Source organism: Chionomys nivalis, chromosome 25 (genome assembly GCF_950005125.1).
Source record: "Chionomys nivalis chromosome 25, mChiNiv1.1, whole genome shotgun sequence".
In the NCBI taxonomy this organism is placed as follows: Eukaryota; Metazoa; Chordata; class Mammalia; order Rodentia; family Cricetidae; genus Chionomys; species Chionomys nivalis.
Window position 1 is genome coordinate 1,711,832 of NC_080110.1, and position 24,821 is coordinate 1,736,652.

A 24,821-nucleotide genomic window follows, 5' to 3' on the forward strand; every position below is an offset into this window, starting at 1 on the left:
AAAAAAAATCATCAGAAGTTGGCAGTGGTGGGTGGTACACGCCTTTAATCCCAGCACTCGGGAGACATAGATAGGTGGATCTCTGAGTTCTCTGAGTTTGAGGCCAACCTGGTCTATAGAGCAAGTTCCAGGACAGCCAGTCAGAAGTACACACAGAAACTATCTCGAAAACCCAAAAAGGAAGGAGGTAGGGAGGGAGGGAGGGAGGGAGGGAGGGAGGGAGGGAGGGAGGGAGGGAGGAAGGAAGGAAGGATCAGAGAACTGCAGAGAGACATTACTCTGGAAAGGAGCCTCCGTCACTCTCACTTACTAGTTGTGGCTCCTCTTGTGAGAACAGCACTTAGCTAAGGGGTGACTGCAAGGGTTCTGATAGCTATGGCCCATAAAACACCACCTCACTGCCTGGCAGTGTATGTTAGGATGCTGCTGCTGCTGCTGCTGCTAATGATATTAACAAAAACTTAACTGGAAGGGAAAGGAGTGTCATGGTTCCCCTGAAATGACAGCCACAGTGCACTTCCCACTCTGTAGCAGAAGCAGAGGGGAATGGGTAGAATAACTGTCTTGTTTGCATTACGAGTGGTGGTCACACGACCAAGAGCGCAGAAGTACAGAAACGCTCTCCTGAATCCCACTTGACGTTTCCCAAGGCAAACCAACCAGATATCCTCTGCGCTCTCCACTGCTTCCCTAACTTATCTCACTGTCCATACCGACCAAGGGAACTGCAGCCCATCACAAATTATGTGTGAGAGACAGCATCGTTTTGGTAGTTCTGTTTTGTACCTTTGCAGAAACAGTTTTTGAAACAAAATGAGCTACAGAAATGTTGGGAGGGAGGCAATCTGAGTGTAAGAAATAGTTAACGGAAGACAAGAGGCTAAGAGACAAGGGTCATCTAAGGAAACCTCAAAGAGGCTACTCAAACCTGGATCAAACCAACTGAAAGAGGTGACGTGAGAGAGAAGGGCAAGATGCAAAACTTACATCTGGCATGGCAGCAGGCTGCAGGTGACTGGGGAGGTCTGGGGTGGAATATGAACAATCTGGAAGAGAGGTTTGGGCAGCAGAGCATAGGCCAGCTCAAGGCGAGCAAGAGTGAGGCAGAAAGCCATGGCGGAGGGGGCATCACAAGTCACTGTAATGCAGGACCATTTGACACAAACCTATAAAGGGGAAGTGATCTGCCAACACATACTAGAAGCCACAAAAATATTTACTCCATTTGACCCAGAACTCCTACTCCTATGCATTTATTTTAATGAAGTCATGCAGAGTGAGAGAAAAATTATCTGTGTTAGCACATTCACGACAGTGTTTTCTGATATAGTAAAAGAGGCAAGCAGAACATACAACACTGAAAAACTGTGTCAAAATATTCTACTGAACATATCATATCCATCTCATAAAATACTACGTAGCCACTAAAAGAAATGCGACTCATTAGAGTTACTTTATAATAAAGAATCTCAAGAATAAATGAACACGCGAGGAAAGAAGAGAAGAGGGGAAGAGGAGGTTGTGAATCTGAGGCTATTCTTAGGCATTTACAGACCCAGGGTTGACTGAAACCTAACATTAAAGATAAGGAGGTAGCAGGCTAATGTTCTAATGGAAGCTCAGTAAAAGTTCCCTATCAATGAAAACAATTATACTTAGAAACCAAGAAGGCTTGGCTTTTGTCATTCTACATAAAATATTAACTCTGCAAATTATTTGGAATAAATGTCTAGTTGTTAAAACTTAATACTTCTCCTAAATGTGTTTTTAGCATTTATAAGGAGAGGACAGTAAAAAAAAAAAAAGTAATTTTTGTTTGGAAAGATACTCAGTAAGTTACAAAAATATCTTCTAAGTATTTCCTACATAGAAGTATTTTTTAGGTGAAAATTCAGAATAGTAGCAAGAGCCAATTTTTCACTTTTCTGTTGCTTTTTCACAGCAAAACTGATCAAAATAATGATAATAATAATAAGTTTAAATAATAATAAAAGCAGCATTTAACAAATAATGTTTTCAAAGGCTCCATCTAGTCAGCATGAAAGTTTAATTTAATTAGAAAATATACTAGCATGGAGGGCACTATAAATTAAACTCTGAATGGATCAAGTTATTTAGAAACTCAACCCAAAGATCACTGTACCCAGCAGATGCTGGATTTATATGCAGCTAGCTTCAGTCACCTAAGCTAGATCAGACCTAACACTCTACACCTCTCCTTCCAACACTCTTTAAAGGCTTTAATTCTTTGAGGCAAGGCTTTCTGAGTATCTCAGGCTGGTCTTTAGCTTCCAGTCCTGCTGCCTTGCTCCCCTTTCTAAAGCTCAAATGGTGGGAAGAGAACTAGCATCCAGGTTCGCACGCCTCTCTAGAGCTGTTAGCCAACCGAAAAAGGCTTCTTATACATTTTACTTCCAGAACAGGAGCAAATGGAATATAAGTCAAAGAGTAAAATCACTGTTCAACTTAAAGACCACAAACTAGAACCTCTCCGTGACACACCAGACTCATGACTGCAGGCTTTATCACCTAGGAGAGCCCCCCCCCCAAACTCAGCCATCAGATAACCTCAAATTTGAGTCCAGTCCAGCTGCGCACTATGGGCAGCCCTGGTCAGGCTGCACTCTACAACCCATAAGGTTTCCTTATGCTTTTGTATGTTATAATACACAACTGGCACCTTGTACATGGTAGGTATTTATTCAATAAATGGCCACTACTGTTGTTACTGCGTAGTCTCTGCTAAACACTGACCTATTAGAGAATTTGGGGTTAACACACTGATGTCTACAGGTACACTCAAAGACTACTTTTTAGGAGTCAAAACAGACTGTAAAACAATTTGGAAATAAGTACAATGTGTAACAAGGATATCTCTATGCAAAAGCCTATGGCAAGCCCAAAGTCAAAGCTCAGCCTCAAAAATGGAAAGCAAAACATCCTCCTGCATGGTCCAGGACATTTAAATCCCCATTCAAATGCAGGGCTGTATTTCTAGAACCGTGTCCATGTGAGTTTTCTGTCAGTCTCATTCTCCAAGCACATAAAGGATGGGCTCGAGGCTACCAGCAGTCCTCCTCCTTCCCTGTTCCCAACTCCTGGAGAACTTAAATAAGTGACAGCATGTTAAGTAACTTTGTCACCATCATCTGACCATAAGCTTGCCATACTTCCAAAAAATGGAATCCTGCTAGAGACGGCTGTGGGACAGGGAGATGCCAGGTGGCCTCTATGGCTTGTTATGTCATCTCTGGGTTTATTGGTCACAGTTAATCAAATCATTTTCTTCAGTTTCTATTTTTTTTTTTAAGACAAAATTTCTCCATAGCTTTGGAGCCTGTCCTGGACCTAGCTCTTGTAGACCAGGCTGGCCTCGAACTCACAGAGATCTACCTGCCTCTGCCTCCTGAGTGTTGGGATTAACAGTTGTGCCACCACCGCCCGGCTAGTTTCTTCACCTATTAAGTGGCAGATCTGGCTCTTGAAGTGCAATGACCAAGCAAGACCCGGGGCTCAATGTCCAGCAGCACCCCAGCACACCTTTAATCCTAACACTTGGGAAGCAGACGCAGGTGGATCTCCACATTTGAGGCCAGCATGATCTCCAGAGGGAGTTCCAGGACAGCCAGGGCTACACAGAGAAGCCCGGTCTCGGAAAACAAAACAACAAAATCAAGATGTTATGATGGTAAACAGCTTCTCTAATGAACCTGTTACTAGAAAAGACCCCAAAGGACGACCAGAAGCTTAGGCAGTCCGAACTATAGCAACACATCTCAAAACAAACAGTTCATTCTGTAACTAAAGGAGAGGGCTGAGGGCTCAACAGTTGCAAAGAAAGTAGCACACCGCTCCTGAAAATAAAACAAAACCTTCCAGAGAAAGGCAACACAGCCCTGCAAAAGTAACCTGGGTAAGACCACATCTGCCACTTCCTAGCCGTGTGCTCTTGGGTCTGTATGCAATCACCCTGTCATTCCGGACCTCTATCTCCTATTTAAAGAAATATGAAAATACTTCTACCCCTCTTATAACTCCTAATATAAGGGAATTGTGTGTGTAAATTCCTAGGAAAATACACAGTTCCTACAAGGCACTCAATAAATGTTAATAGGTAAACTCAGGAGTGAGAGGACGGGAGAGGGTTCCAGACAGGGTTTCTCTGTGTAGTTTGGCTGTCCTTGAACTCAGCGATCCGCCTGCCTCTGCCTCCCGAGTGCTGGGGTTAAAGAACTGCATCATCACTACCCAAACAGCCACCTTCATTTAAAGAATGGCTTTCCTTCTGAAGCAATGGCCCCTTGACAAACACATAAGTTTTTTCTTCTTTCTGGGATAGAGATCTCTCTCTAAGATAGTAAAGGTCAGTGAATGAAGCAAGGATGTTTGGAAGTGAATGTCTGCACTACAGTAGAGACCAGGCATATTCTGGAAACACACAGCAAAGGCTGCTCTGAACAGTAAGAGATGAACCATGATGATAACCCTGGAAGGTCCACGGCTAAGACAAAGAGTGGGGAAGATCCCCAAGAGCTCACTGTGTTCCATCAATTCAGTGCCACATGCTTTGCTGGACACTACTTTTCTCATTTGACAGAGGAACGGAGAGAGCAGCAAAGTTGAGCCACTTGGCCTTGGCCACATAAACTGTAAACTGAGGATCAGAGTGCTGGGAGCTGGGCTCTAGAGCCGGCACTCTGAACACACCACCTCATGAAGGATGCAGACCTTCAGCTCCTCATAACTTAACGGGGAAGACTTTGTAGGCACACTGTGCTCAGTGCCTGGCATTATAGTTCACTGAATCTACTGCGTGAGAAATAAGAAGAACGGTGTTTTAACCCCTCCTTTACAGACAGGGCAGCCGGGGCTCAGGCTTGAACTAACTTATCCATAGTCATGAACTATTAGCAGCAGATGCAAGATCAGAACCAAGGCTCATCTGATGCCAGACCCCATCTTCTTTCTATTATACCAACTTATTATAAAAAGGTAACATCAAGAGCCCTCCTCTTCCAGCCAATGTCCATTCCTCTTCTGTTTGGGCTCCTCATTGCCCCACAATCACTTCTGACTCTAAAAAATTATCAAATGCATCTTTCCAGATAAAAAAACTGAAGGGCCAGCTGGGCGGTGGTGGGGCACACCTTTAATCCCAGCACTTGGGAGGCAGAGACAGGTGAATCTCTGTGAGTTCGAGACCAGCCTGGTCTACAAGACCTAGTTCCAGGACAGGCTCCAAAGCCACAGAGAAACCCTGTCTCGAAAAAACAAAAAAAAAAAAAAAACAAAAAAAAAACAAAAAAAAACCTGAAGGGCATGATATCTATTCATCTATTTTCCTGGGGTGGACCCATCCACCATAAATCTGGACAGCGTATTCCTATTCTTCTTGCCTGACTACTGATATCACAGATCATCTTCCTATTCATGTCCCCACAGTTTCTGCCTCTGAGGGACGGTGCTGCAATGTAACACAACGGTCACCTGTTTTCTGTGGGTTCCCATAAGCCCAACTCTACTCTTCCTTCTACAACTAACAATAAACACGAGTGCTGTCTCCTAACAGAGCTAACTGGTCTCTTTACACCAAATCAGAACGGTCTCGGGCTGGGCTTGGCCAGTGTTTGGGAAGGCTCTGAAGCACTTCAGGACATCACCTTAAATGACAAAGGATGATCCTGACACACTGACAACATTTACAGGATGAAAGGGGAAGCTAAGCTCAGACAAGACGTGGCCATGAGAGACAGGAAGAAACCAACCTGAAGGGAGATCAAGGAGAGGAAGGGATAAGCTAGAGGAAGCAAATAAATATGGGAGCTAATTGGTTTAGCCACAAAACAGTGACTACTAGACTAAGATCCCAGAGTAGGTCTTTCCTCCTCCCTTCCCTGTAAAAGAAAGTCCCTATTATTGTTGGGTATCTGGTGTACAGTAAGTGCTAAATAAACATTAGTCAACTCAACACAATCGCCAAATTATTACACTTCCTTCTGAAAATCAGCTTGTGGCTCCCTCATATCTTCTCTGGAAAGCAATAATAAATCAAGTTAAAATAATACAATCTACAAAATATGTACACCTACGCATGAAATGAGTTTCTCCTAAATTATGCAGATACGCTCAACACCAAAGCGGATCAGAAGGTGAAGGGGCTAAGATGTGACAAGGAGACAGCCCATGGATGCTCCCAAAGAAGGGAGCACAGCAAAAACAGGCCCTAGACTTGGAGCTGGACAGCTAGACTCAAATCTCTCTTCCATTTTTCATTGGTTGTGTGAATATGGGGCTAATGACCATCCTAAATTTTACTGTATGAGAAATGAGGACTGTCCTCACTTTGTTCACTAGATTGTTGGGGAGATGAAGTGGGAACGAAGGGTCTTTATGGAGTATGTCTCCTCGGGGGGTATTTTCTACAGCAGCAGACCCAGGACGGGAGGTGAGGAGGAGCTGATAACTAGGAATAAGATGTCAGTTACCTAGGGTGTACGCTGGTGCTGGTGTGTTTTCACAGAAGAGAGGCATCAATATCCTCAGACAAGCCTAGTCCCCTAAACTGACTAGAGGAGCCAGGTAGGCCACTTACTCAGGGAAACTGCTCAAGGGAGAGCTAACGGTTCTTGAGGGACACTCTCCAGAGAAGGAAGTGGTATTTACAACAAGATACCATTTCCCTGTAAACTGATAGAACAATGAATGGAGAGTTGGAAGACCTAGGTAGGAAGACTCTGGCTCCCAAGAATGACCTTGGGCTAGTTACTTAACCCACCTGGAGACTCCATTACAAAACACAGATAACACCTCACAGGACCGCTGTCAAGATTAAATGAGATAATGAATAAGAAAGCCATTAAGGCGATACAAGTAACAGGTATTATTAGGAGTAGGATTTTCCACCCACTTACAACGCACGTCCATGACCTTGGGCGTGATTTCAGTCCTTTGTACCTCGGTTTCCTCATCTATAAAATGGGAAGGCTGAAACCATCTACCCTATAAACACTCTGAGGATCCAAGGGGATCACACATAAGACATCAACGCCTGAAGAACCATACAATGGTACTGGTACATGAAGAGCTGCCATGGTTGCTCGTATGTCAAGGGCCGTGTTTATGCAGAGAAGCATGTATTTTTACAGTATACAGGTGAGAGAGCCTCGCATGCATTTTATGCATCCAAGAGTGGAGCACTGGGCAGATGCGCATCTATGGATTCTGGGGGTGTGACTTGCACGCTGAGGAAGAAGACCACAGGACAGGCTGCTGGGCCAGGAATCGGAGGAGTGGGCGCTACAGTGGAGGAGGGGGTGGATGCAGGATGCACGGGTGGGAAAGGTTGGGGGCACAAACACGCATGCCCAAGCCGGAAACGTTTTCGGGGGAGAGCAATGCGCATCCCCGGAATGAGGGGGGTGGGGGAAAAGGATGCGAAGTGCGAGCCCCGAGGGCGGCCCGGGGCGAGACAGCAAACGCCCGGGGCCAGAGCTCTTTACCTTGTCGCTGTAATCCCTCAGGACCCGCTCGATAGCCCCCGCCTCGCCGGCCCGGACGATGTAGAGGGCGCGCTCTTCATCCATGGCCGCAGGTGCGGGGGAGCCGCGGCCGCTGTGCGCGCCCCAGCCGCTGCCTCCCAGGTAAACGCCTCGCGCCCCCGCTACCTCGCTCCTTCCCAGCTTCCTTCCTTCCCTCCTTCCCTCCCTCCCTCCAGTCTCCAACCCGCCAGCCTCCGCCCGGGCAGGCCGTACGTCACCGCCCCTCAACTTTCACCCCGAGACGTCACCGCTCCCCCAGCAACCGGCGCCTCGAGGCCTCCCCCTGCAAGGCCCAGGGCTTAATGGAGGCCTGACGAGCCGCCAGCAACGGGGTCAGGCCCTGCCCCTGCCTACTCTCATCGGTCTACCAGCCTTGGAGAAGAGTTTAGGTCCGGAGTGGGCTTTCACCAGCAGAACTGTCCCTCCTGACACTCTATGAATCATTCCCCTTAGCGGACAAGAACTGGCGGGCAGCTCCCCACCCATCTGCGAGTCCACGGCTACTGAACTACAATTCCCGGGGTGCAATGGGGTCATCCCATGCAGTAATCTGAGTTGGTCGTGAGCCGAATCGCATGCCGGGATTTGTAGTCATCCATCGGGAAAGCCTGCCCACAGGGGGCATGCTGGAAATTGTAGTCCTTTGAAGACCGGAAACCAGAGTCCTGCGACCGCTCGGGGCTAGAGGCGGAGGGACCGTTAGTGGGAGGGTCCAAACTGTGTTCTGTTGGATTTTTTTTTTTCCTTTGCTGACCTGCACCAGACGTGGCTGGTTGGGCTGACTAGCGACGGCGAAACTGCCCGCCCCTGGTGGGAGTTATCAAGCGCCGGTTGCGTTGCTTCTCTGCCCAGTTAGCGGTTTCAGTTCTCACCCGTTTGCAGCTGTATTATGCACTAGGCTGCAGCAACGTGGGGGAAATTGGACACAGGTCTTTGTGGAACCCAAACTGATAAAGCAGTTTGGCCTAAGCCCCAGGGATCAGTAAATGAGAAAGTCAAGATTTGAATCCAAGTTTTCCCCAAAAGTGGCACCCTCCAACCACCCCGTAAATGTCATACAACCCGAGAAGCAATGGAGGCAGTGGGGATAAGGGAGGGGGGCGTGTGCATGTTTGCCAAGTGTTAATTCTGTGCCGAGCACTACACTTCACCTGAGTTCGCTTAATTCCTCAAAAATTCTCAACAAATATTTGAGAACCTGTGCATTTCTTGGTATTATCCAGTACAGTCTGGACACAGTGACCCTCAAAGCAAGTTTCATCCTCACTTACGCCGTCTGTCCTCGTGAACATCATGAACGGGGCCCTGCTGTTCTTATCTGAAGATGATCAGTCTTGAAAAATTAAAATGCATAGTTTTAAAAGGAGTTAGAGGCTGTTCTGTGCTACCAGGCTTTTTCATAGGAAATAGATGAATTCTGAAAGAAATTTCTAAGTGTTTTATCTCCCCAAAAAATCATCTTTGATGCCTTCCCTGTTGGCCTCTTCAGCTGAAGAGGAAGGAGAGCTGGCAAATGTTCGTTCATTTTGTTGGGTTTCTATTATAAATTGAAATATTGGGAATTTGGAGCTAGACAACAGAGAAGCTGGGTCTATGGAGCTTAGATTTCCTGCGGGTTATACTTTAAATGGAGCCAGCATTTTATTGTACATACAGTTGAACCAATCATTAAAGAGCAGGGGATTGCTGACCTTTTGTTACTGAGTCAAATACCAAAGTCCATCAGTAAAGGAAAGATTTGCTTTGGTCATACAAAACAAATGTGGTTTATGTCTGCATTGCCTGTGGCCAGGTGGTGCATCATGACTCCCTGGCAAGGTATGGCAGAGAAAGCTGCTCACCTCATGGCAACTGGAAAGCAAAGATCCAGAAAGGAGCCAGGACCCAATATGTATGCTGCCATGGACCTAACTCTTGGTTTAGGTTTTAATGTCTCATCACCTCCCAACAGTGCCATGGACTGAGGACCAAGTCTTTAATAAATGGGCCCAGATATTTCAGATGCAAAGTATGTAAAAGGATAGGTGCTGTATCTGTAATAAATAAGATCAGAAAGATTTTAATCTGATTCTCCAAAGAGAATACTTCTAAGAAAGGTCATGAAAACTACAATTCTAAGATTAAAATAGCACGTCTTTCCCTTTACAGACATATACAGATTTAAAGGGGTCCTTGAAACAAAATGAAATGCATCATTGACAAAGGATTGTTTCCATTTTATAGAGAAGAGGTCCAGGTGAATTAACAGACAAACTGGAAATCCAGCTGAATGTTGTCCAGTACTTTCTGAAGTCCTGTTTGGGTAATTCTTTATTTGGGAATGTCTTAGCGTTTCTATTGATGCCATGAAACAACATGACCAAAAAACAATTGGAGAGGAGAGAGTTTATTTGGTTTATACTTCCCAAAGGAAATCACGGTAGGAACTCAAACAGTTCAGAAACCTGGAGGCAGGAGCTGATGCAGAGGCCATGGAGGGGTGCTGCTTACTGGGTTGCTTCCCATGGCTTGCTCAGTCTGCTTTCTTTTAGAACCCAGAAACACCTACCCAGGGATGGCACCACCCTCAATAGGCTGCGCACTCTCCCTTGGATCACTAATTTAAAAAATGCCCTAGAGCTGGATCTCATGAAGGCATTTTCTCAATTAAGGCTTCTTCCTCTCTGATGGCTCTAGCTTGTATCAAGTTGACATAAAACCAGTCAATAGAGGGGTCAAAGGTCTCCAGAAGAGAAAGAATATAACAAGAAGAAAGCATCCCAGTAAGAATATTTTTTTTAAAAAAGGCTCCCACTGGGTGGTGGTGGCACGTGCCTTTAATCCTAGCACCTGGAAGGCAGAGGCAGGCGGATCTCTGTAAGTTCGAGGTCAGCCTGGTCTAAAGAGCAAGTTCTAGGACAGGCTCCAAAGCCACAGAGAAACCCTGTCTCAAAAAAGAAGGGGGGGGGGTCCTACACATTTTTGAAATGTCAGTTTGGCAGAAATAGGCTATTTTTTTAGGCCCCAATTCTGTATTTCTAAGAAAAATTGAAAAATGTGGACTTGCATGAATTAATAGCTTGGGATTTTGTATTTTTAATAATTTTAATAAGTATTTATATTCTGATTTTATGAATCAAAGTAACTTTGGCTCTAACTCAAGTTGTTCTTTAATCACCGACAAGACCCTAGTCCCAGAAGAAATGAAGTGGCTTGTCCAAAGTCAACAGTCAAAAACAAACTCTGCGACGGAGCCTCGAGCAGACTATTACGTTACTCCACCTCCCAAGATGTCGGTTACACGATCCTTTCAGTGACTGAAAATGCCAGTCTATCACTAAATCTAGCTTCGCTTACTAGATAGGTGGCGTGGTGCCAAGGAATTAGGATTTAGAATCTGAATTATCAAAGCAGCAAACACTAAAAGGTATCTGGAGAGATGCTAGCGCAATGCAAACCTATGCAGAGAGCTTTGCGATCCTCAAAATACTTCCCCATAAATTATCTGACGTCACCTTTACAATAGCCAGAAAACATGCAATCAGTAGGACAGGCACTACCTTTATATATATAACGGAAAGAGAAGCTGCAATGTTGATTATCTTACTCACAGGTGAACAAATCTGTCGGTTTAGCTAAGGGATGGATGGGCTCTGTTCTGTGAGTTAGGACCGATGAGAAAGCCTACAGACAGATACTAGTCATTTATTTATTCATTTTGGACTTTGATCTATCTTGCTGTAGAATTTCCTCTTGTCTAGCAGCAGGGTATTTGGGCTGCGCCACCCTGAAAGTCTTTTTTTTTTTTTTTTTTGATTTTTCGAGACAGGGTTTCTCTGTGGTTTTGGAGCCTGTCCTGGAACTAGCTCTTGTAGACCAGGCTGGTCTCGAACTCACAGAGATTCACCTGCCTCTGCCTCCCGAGTGCTGGGATTAAAGGCGTGCGCCACCACCGCCCGGCCCCTGAATGTCTTTAAGGGGATCCTGGCACGGTCGGCCCTGAAAACCCAGCGCTCCCACTCCAGGTACCATACTTCTTCGGACATTTTCCTTAGAGGCAGAAATTTAGAAACTATAAACAGCTCAGGATGGTAACTGTGGTTCCAGGACAGGAGTTCTGAAAATTCCAGTCATTCAAGATAGGACCTGTCACTTGGTAACCACCCTGTGTGGGGCAGCTACTCGGCCAATCTTCACCTGGTATCTTCAGTTTTGGCACCAGGATTGACCTGGGTCTTATTTTAGATCTTGTTTTTTTCTTAAAAAAAAAAAAAAACAAAAAAACAGCCGGGTGGTGGTGGCGCACGCCTTTAATCCCAGCACTTGGGAGGCAGAGGCAGGCGGATCTCTGTGAGTTCGAGACCAGCCTGGTCTACAAGAGCTAGTTCCAGGACAGGCTCCAAAACCACAGAGAAACCCTGTCTCGAAAAACAAAAACAAAAACAAAAAAAAAAAAAGAGAAAAAAAAAAACAAAAAACAAAAACAAAAAACTATTTCTAAACCAACAAAAAACATATTTGCATATGCATTATTTTAAAAAACATATTTAAGTAGGTGGTGGTGGTGCACGCCTTTAATCCCAGCACTCGGGAGGCAGAGGAAGGTGGATCTCTGTGAGTTTGGGGCCAGCCTGGTCTACAAGAGCTAGTTCCAGGACAAGCTGCAAAGCTACAGAGAAACCTGGTCTTGAAAAACCAAAAGAAAAAAAAATCATATTCCTGAGAGGGGCTGTGAGAATTACCTGTCAAGTCTATGTTTATCATTGTGCGGACATAAGAATTCTGAATCAGTCTGTCTGTGCTGAGGCCTGGGTATCGGTCAATCCAGAAGCTTGCCAGAGGATTTAAACAGCAGTTGGGATTTCAAAACCAGTGAATGGATATTTTTGAAAGAAGATCATGCAGTGAGCTAGTTTTTTGAGAAACTGAATAACACAGCAGAATGAATTATCTTTATTTCATTTTTTATGAAGAATGAAGTCACCCTTTCATAGCAAACTAATTAATGTAGTTTGTTCCTCTAACAAATATTCTCCATGTTTTGGAAATATGACATTATGTTAGACTCCATGAAAACACAAAAACAAGTAGAAGCAATTGATCCCATTGTTTGAGGATAGATATCATAAAAACCAGACAGCAAATGAATTCTTCTTTAGAGATAAGAAGGGAATCGAATGCACTTACTACACAAATGAAGCAATGAGCAAAGCGGGTTTTCAGGAAAGCCTTCTCAGAGGAGTTCTGCTATAGGAGACGTGGAATGAAATGCTGGAAGAAGGGCTCAGACTGCTGTTGAGATGGTTCTGCCAGTGAAGGTGCTTGCTGCCAAGTCTAACGCCCAAGTTCGATCCCTGATCCCACCTTGTGTAAGGAGAGAAGCAAGTCCTGAGAGCTGTCCTCTGACATGTCGTGGTGTGCATAATTTAGAATGAATGGTAGCCAGCCTCAGCAACTTTCCAGGGCTCTCACTAGTCTTTGGCAAATACACCTATGATTGATCTGTACTGACTGTATACAGTAGGTTTTCACAGTTAGCACAGGAAATGGTCCTTGCCCTTCAGGAGTTTTTATGGACCCGAGTTCTGGATGTTGGTCAGCTCTGTCTTGGAATCTGAAACACATCCCCCTTGTGAAAATCCATCCCTTGGGGTGGCCTGCAGAACTGTCAACAATTAACCTGGCCTAGGGGATGGGACGCCTCAGTCCCAACTCACTGTGAGTCCCAGAAGCCAGTGGCTTGTCAAGTATCTTTAAACCTTTCTCGAAACCAATAGGGAAAAAAGCCTTTCGTGAATGTTCACTGTTTGGGGTAAATCATTTGTGCTCCTGGGATGCTGATTTTTCTCAGCTGCAATGAACCTACTTTGTGGGATCTCATAGGGTTCAAAGAGATGGTTGTCAGTGTGGCCAGCACATGGGACTTGGCATGGAGAGGCATGCCCAACGTTAGCTGGACTGAAATGGGGGAAGGGAAGTTGAATCTTAAGGATTAAGATAGTTGTTCTCGGGTTATTTCTTAATTTTGTTTTCTTTTTCTGCTACTGATGTTGTTACTACTTCTTAAATATTTTTTAATTATGCATATACGAATGCATAGGTGCATGTTACATGTGCGTACGTGTAAATGCAGATACCCAAGGAGTCCAGAAGAGTGTCAGAGCCGCTGGAGCTGGAGTTACAGGCAGTTGTGCTGGGAACAGTGCACGCTCCTAACTGCCTGATGAGCCATCTCTCCAGCTCTGCTGCAACTGTTAAGAGAGAAAACTACAAGGCAATGCTTGCTTTGGATGACTTTAAAGTAACTTCTTTCACACTGCATGCTGCCATACAGTTTGAAGACAGTGACCCTGCCTCTGTGTGTGTGTGTGTGTGTGTGTGTGTAAATAAAGAATCTAAAGCACCCTTTCAACACCTCCTCAAACCAATGCCTTTGCAATTAAATGTATTGAAATTCACATGTCAGAGGAAATATATTCTCACACCCCTTCCTCCCAGCACCTCCTTTTGCAGTAAAGCATTAATTTACTTACCAACATTTGATTAAACTCTTAAGGTTCAACCCTAGGAGGAGGCGGCAGTGGACAAAGGGTTATTGTCATTCATCATCAACACATTTAAGTCTTCCCCTCCAGTCGCCTATGAAGGATTAGCATTTCCCTGAAAGGAGCAGGACAGAATAAATTGCATCCCTGGCCAAAGAACTGCCAGCCCCTTTCAGCTGGGGGCACATACCGGGAGCTTTTCCCATGTTAGTCAGCGGTATCTCAACTTTTGGGCAGGGCCTACATCTGAATTTCATGGGTTTCAGGATCAGTCAAAATAGAATTGTAGGGTTGTGGAGGTCAGAGGCCACCTCTGTCAAAGGGTAGTGACCTTAACAGCGAGAGGCAGCCAAGCCCTCTCCTACTTCCCCCCACACCCCAATGACTTCATTCTAGTGAATGCTCGGCTCACTGCTCCTTCCCTGTGGTGTGCCCCCCCCACCTGGTAATAAAAATCCCCCTGAGACCTGATTTTAAAAAAAGAAAAAGAAAAGAAAAACGTTTTATTGATTTCCTTTGTTCCTGATCCTTTATAGAATAACCAAATCTCGGTCCTTGATCGTGTTTTGGTCATGCCTTCCTTGGAAAACGACAGAGGAAAAGCTGTCATTCTTGTACAGTGTATGGAATGCCACCTTGGGTGGAGGGGAAGACCTGGGGCCCTTGTTAAGGAACTGCCTTCGTTTAACGAGCAAGCGAGCGCAGTTTCCCAGAACTTCCTAGCGTCTCTTGGACCCCAGTGGGTTGTGTTACCTCGGTCAATCTTGATCAAAAAGCTGCAAAGTTGCTTAGAGAGGAACAGGGTAGGGTAGTGGGGAAACAAAAGGAGGAAGGAAGAAGGCAGTGTGCTGTCGTAGAAGGAGCTCAGATGGACCTGGGGGTACCGTTCAAATCCCAGGACTGCCCATTAAGCCGCGTGCCCTTAAATAGGGTGTAAACAAGAGAGGTAACCACGGACCAGGCGGGATTAGATGTAGATGCGGTGTATCTAATGTGTCCGGTACCTGGTGGACCCCAGGCGATAACGTAGGTGGGCTCAGCGCTCTCAGAGACCACTAAGTGTGAGCCAACAGTGACACAAGGACCTTCTCTAACGATCATCTTGTGTGATCTAAGTGTGATCTAAGTGTGATCTAAGTGTGATCTAAGTGTGATCTAAGTGTGAGCCAACAGTGACACAAGAGCCTTCTCTAACGATCATCTTGCCTTGACTGCATTTCAGCCCAAAGACACCACCTATTTCTCTTCTCTTAGAGGTTAGTCTGTATCAGGACATCTTGGATACAGACCTTCACGGGGGTACAGTTTGGCAGTTTCTTGAGAATGAATTTATCTTAAACTCTCCTCAGACCTCTCCATTATACTGTTATAAATACGACACACCGGTCCGGCAACTGTTTCTGAAGCCGATTTCTCTCACCCTGCAGTCATGGTCAGACCTGATTCCTTGTCATAAAGGATCACAAAGAACCGAAACCTTTATAATGAGGAGGCAGAAGACTGGGGAGTCCTGGTTTTCTCACCCACCATCTCTCTTCACCCACACTCCTAGCAACAGCTCTTAACTCCGTGGCCCACATCTTCTGCCCCACCTACACCAGCAGGAGCAAAATGTGGGGGTGTTGGGGGTGGTCTGAGGTTCAGGAAGAGAGTGGGGAAAGAGCTCGGGAAGGAGGCTGATGAAACACAGAAGGCCCTGACCTCCCAGGAAGAAGAGGAGTCTCCAAGGACAGTGTCCAGGCTGGCTGAGCCTGGGAGGCTGCCAAGGGACCAAAGCTGTGAAGTCCCAGGTTAGGAGAGTCACGCAAAGTGACAGGGACTGGCATGGATGGAGGGTCAAGTCACGGCACCACAGAGATGGGAAGGTTTGACTGCGTATAAAACTAGCACAGCAGAGACTGTGGAGAGGTGACAAGTTTGCATAGATAATGGCTCTCCTCTTTGGAGACACTGGGACCCTGTAGGAAAAAAAGAAACCTAGAACTCACATGAAGTAGGTCCCTCAATCTTGGAGCTTCACGGTGGAAGGCTTGTGGTTTCTCAACCTTAAATACATATCACCCAGAGAGCATAAAAATCCTGGTGCCTACACAGTACCACATCTCCTGTTATAGGAATGCCCCTGCTGCAGCCTGTCCTTGGTGGGACCAGGATTCGGCCTCATTCACTGCTGCTTCACCCTAGTAAGAATATGCCAATAAGGAGATCCATCATTTGTTTTTAAGCTTCTGGGTGACTCAATACAAAATCTCTGTTCTCATTTAATTGCAGAGAGCTTTCCTCCTAGGCTTCTGGAGGCCCATGGCAATTCCTCCTTTCCCCCTTTGCCTGTAATAGCATATTTATGTCATGCCCTTTCCCTGGGCTTAATATTTTAAAATCTTGCCATCTGCCAATGAGAGAGGGACAGAGCCCGGGGCGCTCCCTGTATATCTCCAGCTTCACTGTGGACATTTTGATGGCTCCCGAGGCAGATATCCAAGCCAGTCCTGAACGGAGGGAAAATTGCAAAGAATTCCTGCTGGGAGAAGGGCTGGTGGGCAGGGCTGGATAAGAGGGAGTGGTGGGGTCTTTGGAGAACAGATGTGCCAGCGGCGCTTGTAGGCATGGCCCTCAGGCTGAGAGCTGGCGTCAGCGGAGAAGCCTCCCTGAATCACTGACCAGCTGTCGGCCTAACTTGTGGGTCCACTCTCCTTCCCCAAATCTGCTAGCCTTCGTCTTTCAGCACAGACACCATGATCTGGAATTTCAGGGCCAGTTAACAGGCCTGCTTTGGGTCCAGGATACAGAGAAAGCACACCCAAGGTCACGTGACAGCAAAGCACCTGCTACCCTAATGATCTGGGCTTTAATCCCATGATTGGGCTCCCTCAACGGCAAACATCCCCTATTTGTGTGGGTTGTCTTCTCTGAGGGGCCACACATCCCTTTCGGTTTAGATGTGGGATGACGAGGCCTGGCAAAGGACACAGCAGGACAAACGGAAAGGATGCCACAGGCGTGCAGCGTGGGTGACATCCTGGCTGTAGATAGATATTCATGACTTCAGCCAGTCTTCAGCTCTCGGAGGCGCTTTCAAGAAAAGTCCTATTGCCAAAACTCTTCTGCGCCTCCTCTGAGAAGTGCCCGGCCCCACTCAGCCACCAGCCTCTCTCATCCCCACTCTGGTGACTGGAGAGGAATCGCCAGAATGAGAAGATGCCAGCCCCCAGGAGCTGTTTCCTTTCCGAATCAGAGCATTTCCGTTTCTTAAAGTGCAGGGTTTAGCACATTTGGGAACACAGCTATGCCCTGGGCTCCTGGGGAGGATGCCCTGCACCCACTGGCCCCCATCTCAAGCTGCTTCCTTTGTTGGTGTCATTCATTCCTGATTGAGCAGTGAGGGGCGCCTGCTCACTTGGAAAGGTCATGGAGCCGCTTCTCCCTCTCTCCACCCCAGGTTCTTGTTAATGATGAAGAGCTTTCCCCTAACGGGCTGCTCAGCTAACGAACTTGTGGCTGTTATTTGCAAATGGACGCTGTTTATCCTGTTACCTGGCTGGAGAATTGATAATGACTTGTGGTTTGTTGTTGTTTGGGTTTTGGTTTTGTTTTGTTTTTGTGCTCCTTGAGACAAAGCTCAGACAGACCACACCTTTGTTTACACAGCACTTGCTTTGAAGTCACCCTGAGGTTTATTCTCAACAGCGCCTAAATTCAAAATTACATTCATCCTCTCTCTTGCTTTCATCATAGAAAGCTAATGGATTGTGAACCAAAGGTCAGACTAATTCACCACGAGAGAATGAGATCCAGCATCTATGTTCTTTTTTTGTAGGATAACACAGCTGAATATATTTAAGGGGAGGCTATGTCTAACACAAATAATTCCCATCTTAAAATTATCTTTCAGGTATAAACTTGTTATGTAATAGCACACAAGGGCTTGGCTTTAAAAATAAATCGAAATGCAAATTAACTTGTCACATTCTCATACCTTTGGGTTAGCACAGTCACTTCTGAATAGGCTTCTGGAAATCTATGGCTCTGCATCTCTCTTAGCTCCTAGATTCTGAACATTTGGGCAAAAGGAAATCACTTCTTTTGTATCCCGTGCCCCTTAGCCACAGAACCAAAATGCTGAGCTGGAGAAGGATTTAACTCTTGGGAAGTACTCAGTGATGTTCCTGTTCTGTGGGTTCTCAGTTAAAGCGAGGCACTTGAAATATCTTCACACCCAGTGATCATCAAAGCATAATGAACTTGCTGCCAGGGGAGCGCTTGATGATGCTGAGCTGAGGGAGAACATTCCTTCCTGCAAGAGCGAGCAGGCGAACAGAGGGCAGATCCCATGCCATTGGCACTGTGCTCACTCGGCTGTCTGTCAGGACAAGATGCATGGGCCTCCCAAACTATATGACAAGTTGACAGGGAACTGAAGAAACAAACTGTACAGTCATATAAGGCTTTTGCTGTTTGTTTATTTGCTTTTATTTATTTATTTATTTTTAGACCAGACCTAGGCTGACCTTGAACTCCACCCTCGGCCTTCTCTGTGCTAGGATTATAGGTATATACCACCACACCCAGCAAGGCCTTTAGTTTTGTCCTGCCTACCCACGTCCCAAGAATTTAAGAATGTTATTTATATCATAGACACACACCCAGCATATCAAATGCAAATGAAAACCAAATGGAAGCTGGTCATTTCAATACTTTTTATTTGAGTGTGAAACCATTCATATCTTGCACAACTGTACAGATAAAACTATTTCCATTTTAGCTGTAGACATGATTATCACACTGGGTGGTGTGATCAAACATTTTATTTACAGAACATTTGCTAAAACATCCGATGTCATATTTCGATTTATTTCTTACCCATAGGGTAATAGGTCCACCATAATTGCTTGGTGCATCTTATAATACAGAAAGAAAACCTATGTTAATCTCTAACAAACCTTACAAATATCTGCAAATCTGACAAAAAAAAAAAAACCTACGAAAAAATTTCCCCAAAGTACAATACATTTTTATTTTCACACATACACAGTATAGTATAGACTCAAAGGCACAGCTTTGAACTGTTTTTTCTAGCAAAGTGTCGGAAAATATTCTAGTCTTATGAAGGAACCAGGACAGTTGTCACACTTGGCGCTTGCTAAGTGAAAGTCTGATCCACCCAGCCTCACAAAGGAGCAGAGTGGAGGATGACGCGGACCGCCATAAACCCACACTTCTCACAGAACTCAAGAAAACCCTCTCCTGCCTTTCGCTGATGCCAGCCATTGTGCAAACTTAGGACACATCCTTGTACATAGAACTGGTCCTACGGACATCAATCAACTAAAGGCGAAACACAACAGGCCTCCTCAGTCCCTCCAAACAGTGCTTACAACCCCAAGACAATGCAGGTGAAGTGGCAGGCGTGAGTGGAACAGGCTGCTTAGCATTTTCAGGAACTTCCAAGTAGCCCTAGGACTCCAGGAAGTAGCAATGCCACCACCACCACAAGTTGGGAGGTGGATAGCGCCCAAGGGCTGGGGGCTGTACAGTGAGATGACAGACAGGGCAAGGCAAATGCTCTCAGTAAACGACGTGCCCACCCAAGAACACAAACCGGATTCTGGCTCCAGTATCCATCTTTAAAGACTTAAGAGCTTTGTCAACGAGAAAATAAGTACCCTACAGGAAGTGGCTGCCATGCAAGGTCATGGAACAGAGGGGAAAGGCACAGGTCGGCCTGCCCACGATAGTGCTCTCTACAAACAGTCAAGTCTGGCTTGGTGACAGGAACCCAAGCCCAGGGACTTTTACTAAGTCCTGTTTCTGAACTAAAGTCTATTCATCCCAGGTTGACCATCCTCTTGCTCATTAGGAAAATGGACGCTTAGGAACAGCCCGCGAGTTATTATGTATAGAGATAAAGTCTTCTGGAGGGTGGGTATTGGGTTTATTATTATTATTAATTATTAATATTAAATATGAATTCCTATGAAAGCAGTCACTTAGCCCATCCAGTGGAGGCCTCTCCGTTGATGTAAGCAAAGCCAGGAAAGTGTTGCATGTGCTCATACTCAGAATTCCTGCGCGTGGTCAGGGGTGGGTACATGTCACTCGAGTTCCCGTACCTCGTGGAATGCACAGATGGGCTCGTGTAGCATGCGTTGGCTGTTGGCACCTCTGGCCAGCGAGGAGTGACAGGGGTGGGATGCAGCCTGGGAGTGCCGCCCATCAAGCAAGGCTCCATCCTAGAAGTGGGGCTGTTAAAAGGGTACTTGTGGAGGAGAAACAAAGTCCACAAAATTAAGGTTAGCTTGAAGTTGCCTGCACCCAAGAGCAAACTTATGTAAGCTAAACACTGCAAGACACTATTCACAGGCGGTGATGGAAAGGAATTGGTGAGCCTTTGTGCAAGCGTGAACAACCAGTGGGAGAGTCTCAGGGGTCTCGCGGCTAGAGGCTGCCCATGCTTTGCTTACACGGAATGACTAACTGTGAGCTGTGGGGCTGAAATACTCTAAGAAGTCAAATGGTTCGAAGAGAGAACCATACCCAGCTGGGAATATTGAGTAGTAGTGGTGGTGGTGGTGGTAGTGCTGCTGCTGCTGCTGGGTGGTGGGTCGTTGGGGTAGTGGTGGTGGTCATCGTGATGGTAGTGGATGGTTGGGGTGGTGGTTGTGCTTGTGCGTAGTAGTAGGTAGTGGCGGTGGTAGTTATGTGTGTGTCATTGTGTATACACACTAGCAAGTATGTCCAGTTAAGTGTGATTTCTGGATAGGTTTGAGTTTTATCGTTACTTATGGAGATGTGATAAGTCCTATTCCATCAGCCCAAGAGAACAGCCCTACCAGGTAAAACACAATGACATTAAAAATAGCATTTTACAGCTGAATTCAATCATGAACCTCAGCTACAAGAGGGCTTTTGAAGAGAAAGCAAGCCAACAGCTTCAAAGGTTATTATTAGTGCCTGTCATTTAAAGAACATCTCTCTCTTTTAGGTTCACATTCACTGGAGTCCTGGAAGATGTGTAAGGAGGAAATGGTAAATGAATGCAGAGGACGGCGTAAAGAGACAGGGAGGACGGAGTCAGGAGAGACAGGGAGGACGGAGTCAGGAGAGACAGGGAGATGAGTCAGGAGAGACAGGGAGGACGGAGTTGAGAGACAGGGGGATGAGTCAGGAGAGACAGGGAGGACGGAGTCAGGAGAGACAGGGAGGACAGAGTCAAGAGACATGGGGATGAGTCAGGAGAGACAGGGAGGACAGAGTCAAGACAGACAGGGAGGACGCAGTCAGGAGAGACAGGGAGGACGGAGTCAAGACAGACAGGGAGGACGAAGTCAGGAGAGACAGGGAGGATGGAGTCAAGATAGACAGGGAGGCAGCAGGAAAAGGAACTTTGGGGCGAATCAGGCCAAGGAACAGGTGTTGGCAGAGACAAGAGGAGGGAAGGCGCTGGAGAGAGTCAGGAGGGAGAGGGGCCTCTGAGTCCTTCTTTTGCATTCTTCACTGTTGGAAGGACAGCTATGGAAACGTGGCCCTGTCAGAATGATGGTGAGGGAAGGGGCTAAGGCTCCCTTAGGAGTTCATGTTTGCAGGGCAGTCAGCACAAAGATGTCCTTGCTATGCTTAGGGCCAACAAGGACAGGAGCCAAGGAACCAGGACGACAAGGGCAACATGGAGGAGAGCATGTGTGAATTTCTGTCCCCCATCTGTCTACCCTGACAGTTGGAAAGTGGAGCCCCCAGGGACTAGGTGGGAGGTGCCTCCAGTGAGAGAGACGGACAGGCTGAAGCCTAGACAGCACCTTGGTGCTGACAGCAAGGAGCCCCTCCGCCTCTTCGAGCTGGATCCCTGGGCAGGCAGGAGACAGAGAGGAGGCTTGGGCGATATCAAGAGAACTAGCTACGCAGGACTCAGGAAGAGGGGTCTCAGGTGGAGCACTGAGAGCCTTTCCCTCACGCAGGACCCCTGCTTACATAGCGGAGGGCAGCTGCCGCACAAGAAAAGAACAGTTAAGAAAGAGGGTGTAGGAGGTGTCTGGGAACTCCAGGGAGAAGGACCGAGGGCTGTTGCCAAGGAGACTGCAGACAGCATGCCAAGGTTTTCATAATCCCCAATCAGATCTGCAGCACTGGCACAGCCCCATGTGCCGTGCAGAGTGAGGCCCCAGCACACTGTTTGGGTGGAGTCATGGTGGCTCCTCAGGCCTGTGAATGAAGATTCTCAGGGAAAAAAATCTAGATCCCAGATGTACTAAAAAGACGACATTAAGAAGAACCAATGATGCTCTCCCAAGTGAAACAGCTGGGTGCATGTTACCCTGGCCCCCTCAGAGGTCTCCTTTTTCATCTAGGGGCACGGTGAGCTGGTCCTCCCTTAGGTCCTATCCTTTTCCCCATTCTTTATCTCAGCTCAAACATCAACTCCTTAGAGTGACTTTTCTGAACATGCTGCCTCAAGAAGCCAAATGCCCCACCACCTCCATCCTGCCTGGCAGCTGTTTCTCCCCTGGCTTGCATTCAGATGCTCCCTGTGGGGCTTTGTTTTATTCATGATATGTCCCCAAAACTTGGTACAGCGCCTGGCACCTAACAGGTGCTAACCATATTTGGTAAATGCACACTGGGCAGTCCCAGCAGAAAAGACCTTCAGGGTCGTGAAGTCTAAACTCATATTGTAGAAGCGGGAAAAGCTGGAGCCACGCCCAGTGTCACGGAGCATGACAAAAGCCTAGACCTCAGTGGTGCAATCTCCCCATATCAATCTGACTGATCTAAACGTGGCCTCCCTACCCCTTGCAAACACTTTATTCTTGCATCTTCCTTCATCAAGATCTCTCCTTCTCCACAGAGATAGGCCTTGGAATGCTGACCCAGGCCACTGGAAGCCTGCTGGCCTCTCTGGCCTCAGTCTGGGTAGGTAAAATGTCACAGCATGGACTTGGAGCCCTTGCCACCAAACTCAAGAGCGTGTAGTTGTTGTGCCTCATCAAGGACCCTCAGCACAGCTGTGCCCAGAGGTTGTGTCATAGACTCCAAAGAGCAATTGCCTGGAAATGAGACTGGCTCAAAATATCTCCAGTGTGACAATACAATTCTGTTAGCAGCGTGGAAAATTCTGTCCCATTAGGTCAGCTAATTGCACATGAGTCAGTGGCTTGCTTACCCCCTAGTGTAAGAGGGCACTGAGAGGCGGGATGGTTGGAGTGCCTGCTGCCTTGGCCCGATGGTCAGTGTGCCAGTGGAGACTGTGTGCAGTCTGCCGGGAGTGGCAGAGACTGCACAGTAGCGTCCCCCCTCACCTTTCACACTTCACATCTGGCTTCGTGCAAGGCCCTTAAGCATGCTGGTACAAGCTCTGGGGTGCCAAGAGCTCAGGCCAGAATAAAGGAGCTTTTATGGAGACGGGTAACAGGAAGTTATCAGTCTGGATCAAATCACAAGCTGTTGCTGCTCATTTTTTAAGATAAGATAAATCACTAAATCATTACCACCTCTTGAAAGGAGTGCATGAGGTGCGGTATTGCCTGTGTGTGTGTGTGTGTGTGTGCGTGTGTATGCGTGTGTATGTGTGTGTGTGTGCGTGCGCGCGTGTTTAAAGTAGTCAGCAAGAGGCTATGATTTAAGTCCATCTTGGTAGTGATGACTCTTGGCCTCTTTGGAACTGTATTAGGAAGTCTATTTTGGGAAACAACTCCCTGCTCCAGGGGCGGACTTTCCTGTCCATGGAAAGGGAAGACTGAGCCCTTTATCCCTGCCCCTCACCACATGGCCTGCTGCTGAGGCAGGGGGTGAAAGGTGGCTGAGTCAGGAGTGAAAACTGTTTTCCTATGAAAGGTGGCTCTCACTGTACGCAAGGCCTGCCAGGGGCTGCCCTCCCCCAGGGCTGTTCCCCCCCCGCCCCCCGCAGCCTTCCTTTTGGCCTCTTCTGGAGTAGTAGGACGTGTCTCTCAGACTCTGTGTCAGACAGTCCACATCTGCTGAGCTCTTAGGGTCAAGATTGGTCAAATGAACTGGAGTGAAATCACTTAGAAACTATGTTGTAAGTTTTCAGAATGTGCTAGCCATTACTAAAGTTCATTTTTGAAAGACATAGGATCGCCTTTCTATTAGTGATTCGAAGAGCTTCGGTGACTGACTGGAAGGTGCCAGTGTTCATTTTCCAAGTGAGGGCAATGGCCTGCTTGAAGCCACATAACAACTCAGTGCTCAAACAAGGCTCTTTCATTTCATTGACATCCTGGGAGTATATCCTGGGCAATCACTAAAGACCCAGCTCTGGAGTGGGTCCTAGGAGTCTGAGGGGGTGAGAAGGGCCTGGCTCTTGCCTCTGCAGAGCCATAACAGAGCAGAGAGCAGAACTATATAAAATAGAACACCATTATAACGGAACGGCAAAGGATAATGATGAATGCAAACAGTGTTAACTATGAGCCAGATCTTATTCTATTCTTTATTAACTGCCTGACCACAGCTACTATGCCCTGTGAAATGGGTATTATAATTTATCTCCATTTCCCAGATGAATTAATTGAAGCTCAGAACTATTTAGGGGCAGATCTGGAATTTGAACCCAGGGAGTCTAGCTCAGCACTTAAAAGACTTTGCAACACTATGATTGATTGATATGTGGGTGCACACACCTCAGGTGTTTTCCTTTTGTGCTGTCTACCTTTTTTTCTCTTTGAGACAGGGTCCCTCACTAGCCTGGAACTTACCAAGTAGGCTGACTGGCCACTGAGTCCCAGGAACCTGCTTGTCTGTCTCCTCA

At 46.6% G+C, this 24,821-nt stretch overlaps 2 protein-coding genes across 10 annotated transcripts in view; both read right to left on the minus strand.

Moving 5' to 3' along the window:
- Positions 1 to 8,025, minus strand: part of Ric8b (RIC8 guanine nucleotide exchange factor B) — a 94,642-nt gene extending 86,617 nt beyond the window's left edge. For all 6 annotated transcript variants that reach the window (XR_009056340.1, XR_009056341.1, XM_057757651.1 and 3 more), the window contains exon 1: positions 7,500 to 8,025. Coding sequence is in view for 4 of the 6 variants with exons in the window: in XM_057757651.1 (XP_057613634.1) it covers positions 7,500 to 7,583 (84 nt within the window). In the remaining 2 variants the exon portion in view is untranslated. The remainder of the gene's footprint in view (positions 1 to 7,499) is intronic.
- A 10,745-nt stretch (positions 8,026 to 18,770) lies between these two features.
- Rfx4 (regulatory factor X4) overlaps positions 18,771 to 24,821 on the minus strand; it is a 143,506-nt gene continuing 137,455 nt past the window's right edge. For 3 of the 4 annotated variants that reach the window (XM_057757695.1, XM_057757694.1, XM_057757692.1), the window contains one exon: positions 18,771 to 20,318. In XM_057757695.1, coding sequence (XP_057613678.1) covers positions 20,046 to 20,318 — 273 coding nt within the window. In that variant the 3' untranslated portion in view covers positions 18,771 to 20,045. The remainder of the gene's footprint in view (positions 20,319 to 24,821) is intronic. The other variant, XM_057757696.1, reaches the window with a different exon arrangement.